This window comes from Anneissia japonica, unplaced genomic scaffold (genome assembly GCF_011630105.1).
Source record: "Anneissia japonica isolate Jap-2015-1 unplaced genomic scaffold, ASM1163010v1 scaffold288116_len470923_cov172, whole genome shotgun sequence".
In the NCBI taxonomy this organism is placed as follows: Eukaryota; Metazoa; Echinodermata; class Crinoidea; order Comatulida; family Comatulidae; genus Anneissia; species Anneissia japonica.
In genome coordinates, this window is record NW_022724919.1 from 286,655 (window position 1) to 289,888 (window position 3,234).

Here is a 3,234-nt window from a genome sequence, read left to right on the forward strand (position 1 = left end):
ATATAAGATACAGTAATGGTCAATTATGATGAAGCTGTAACAATAAGTAATAGCAACAGCGTCTCACCTGCCTATACATTTTATACATCATGTCCGGTTTGTTGTCGCTAAATGAGAATAGAAGACCAGGACGCACTGGTTGAGTCAACAACAAGAAGTCATTGAACAAAAATGCATACAATTCCTTGTTGCTTTTTACCTGGTAAAACAAAACAAATTCTTTGAGCAAATCCGATCCAATCTGGTCATTTATAAAGCGCATTTCTTCGCAGATATGAAGTGCTGCACCCTCAAGCAACTAGCTAACAATTCACAGACAATCATTATATAATGCCCAATCCAAGCTCAGCACAAGTGAACAAGTAAAAAAAAATCAGTAGAAAAGTTCAGGATAATAAATAAATAATGCAACAATAAATAAAATAAAAAGGAAGAAAGAATGAAGACTTGTAATTCTGATGCGAGTTTGCATCAGGAAAATATCATAGGAGTGATTTTTGCCCTACCTGACGCGTTATCGTACTAAATACTTATTACATCCCCAAACACTAGCGAAAAAAAGGAGGTCGTGAGTTTGATTAATTCCCACCCGAATCACTTGCGAATTTTTTTTACTAGTATTTGAAGTATTTGGTATGATAACACGTCAGGTAGGGCAAAACATCACTCCTAAGACTGTAATTGATATATATTTCTACAGCTCGGAAAAAAAAAATCTTTTAACATGGCCCTGAACTCTAGAATGCTTTTTTTCAAATTCAATTACAAATATTAAGTGTGTATACTTAAATCAATCCTCCAGTAAAAATGTTTTTCTTTTGCTGTCACAGCCACTTATGTTATCCTGTCTCTTATACACATCTGAGGCTATGTCCCATAGACATTTTATACCCTGGACATTCCAAAACCTGACATGCTTTGGATATGAAATATCTGTGGCAGAGTAATGAAATATTTGGGTTACGAAAAGTCCAGGTTACAAAATGTTGACACCTTGTAACAGACTGTTACATAATTTAGTAACAAACCCATTTCTTAAAGGTTTAGAAACTCACCTGAGTTTTTCTGTGTCTGTCTTGAGGGCATACACTTTCTCAACATGTGTTAGATTAAACACGCACTCATCCTGTACATCTGATGGCACCTTCACAGAAACTTCGCTCAAAAATAAAGGCTGTGGTAGAAAAAAAAAAAAAAATTGTAAGACAATGATCTTTTGTTTGGCACAATTTCAAATTAACATTTGATACTGCAGTGGTTTTTATTAGAATTATAGTTAACAAAAACTATTTTAATTTATGCATTTTCCCAGTGGTTATTAAGATATTGGTGTGGGTATGGGCAGTTGAGCCTGTAGGAGTCTAAAATGCCCATCCCTCTAGAGTAATGCTAGAGAACTGCTACTCTTCCTTAGCATCCCAGCTTAAGCCTGTACCCATTTATACTCCTACTCCTGGGTAGAGAGACAAACACAGATAAAACTGTCTTTCCCAAGGACACAAGCATCTTGCACAGGAAGGGCTCAAACCCTTGACCATGAGGTTGAAAGTCTGAGCCTCAAACACTTCCATTATGAAAGTGATATTGATAATGATGATTTAATAATGATCATCATTTCATTGTGCTTGGCATTTACATAAAATACGAAATACTGTACAATAAAATGTCATACAGAAATCATTTACAGGAAAAGGGAATAAAACATAGGCATGGATGATGATATAAATATAAGTTATGGTCAATTATGATGAAGCTGTAACAATAAGTAATAGCAACAGCGTCTCACCTGCCGATACATTTTATACATCATGTCCGGTTTGTTGTCGCTAAATGAGAATAGAAGACCAGGACGCACTGGTTGAGTCAACAACAAGAAGTCATTGAACAAAAATGCATACAATTCCTTGTTGCTTTTTACCTGGTAAAACAAAACAAATTCTTTGAGCAAATCCGATCCAATCTGGTCATTTATAAAGCGCATTTCTTCGCAGATATGAAGTGCTGCACCCTCAAGCAACTAGCTAACAATTCACAGACAATCATTATATAATGCCCAATCCAAGCTCAGCACAAGTGAACAAGTAAAAAAAAATCAGTAGAAAAGTTCAGGATAATAAATAAATAATGCAACAATAAATAAAATAAAAAGGAAGAAAGAATGAAGACTTGTAATTCTGATGCGAGTTTGCATCAGGAAAATATCATAGGAGTGATTTTTGCCCTACCTGACGCGTTATCGTACTAAATACTTATTACATCCCCAAACACTAGCGAAAAAAAGGAGGTCGTGAGTTTGATTAATTCCCACCCGAATCACTTGCGAATTTTTTTTACTAGTATTTGAAGTATTTGGTATGATAACACGTCAGGTAGGGCAAAACATCACTCCTAAGACTGTAATTGATATATATTTCTACAGCTCGGAAAAAAAAAATCTTTTAACATGGCCCTGAACTCTAGAATGCTTTTTTTCAAATTCAATTACAAATATTAAGTGTGTATACTTAAATCAATCCTCCAGTAAAAATGTTTTTCTTTTGCTGTCACAGCCACTTATGTTATCCATTAACTTCAGTATGTTTATACATTAGTGTTGTATTGACTGTTTTTGTCTATCAATTCTTAAAAATTTCATTGGCTATTTATTGTAGTAATCATATCATTGTATATTTTGCATTGAAGAATATAAATAAATACAATAAAACAGAGACACAAAACTAATTTTTTGAGGCAGCATTGAGAAAATTGAATAGAATAAATAACAGATAAACTGCACATAAAAGTAGGCTAGGAGTATCACAATTATAGCCTGGTGGTAAAACTGCTGAAATGAATTTTAGCGGGAAAAAAGTAAAGGAAAATTAATTTTTGGTTTTTCTGAATCAACATACCCTATAGTGTCTCAGAAAAAAAATCCCCATGCCTAGGGCTTGGGCAATTTTTTTTACAGCACTTTGAAATTTTGGCCTAAAATACCCTATTTTAAACTATTTAAAATGGGGGTAGGGGAAATAACTTTATGTTTTTTGTCACTTTTACATATACTGTGGATATGAAATGTATCAAAAACTTGGCTATATAGTTACTCATCAGTCTCATTAAAAAATTTGATCGGAATGATGACGTCATCATGATAAATTCCAAGATGGCGTCCATTATTGTGGGAAAAACTATGTTTTTAATGTAAAAATAATTTAATTGTTATCAAAGTACAATACAATCTCAATACAATAT

General features: G+C 33.5%; 1 protein-coding gene across 1 annotated transcript in view; it reads right to left on the reverse strand.

Moving 5' to 3' along the window:
- The window catches only part of LOC117112618 (intersectin-1-like), a 15,752-nt gene that overhangs the window by 7,362 nt on the left and 5,156 nt on the right, over positions 1-3,234 (reverse strand). The window contains exons 3-4 of the mRNA XM_033255726.1: positions 1,787-1,918; positions 1,056-1,174 (exon numbers count right to left, since the gene is read on the reverse strand). Coding sequence (XP_033111617.1) covers positions 1,056-1,174; positions 1,787-1,918 — 251 coding nt within the window. The remainder of the gene's footprint in view (positions 1-1,055; positions 1,175-1,786; positions 1,919-3,234) is intronic.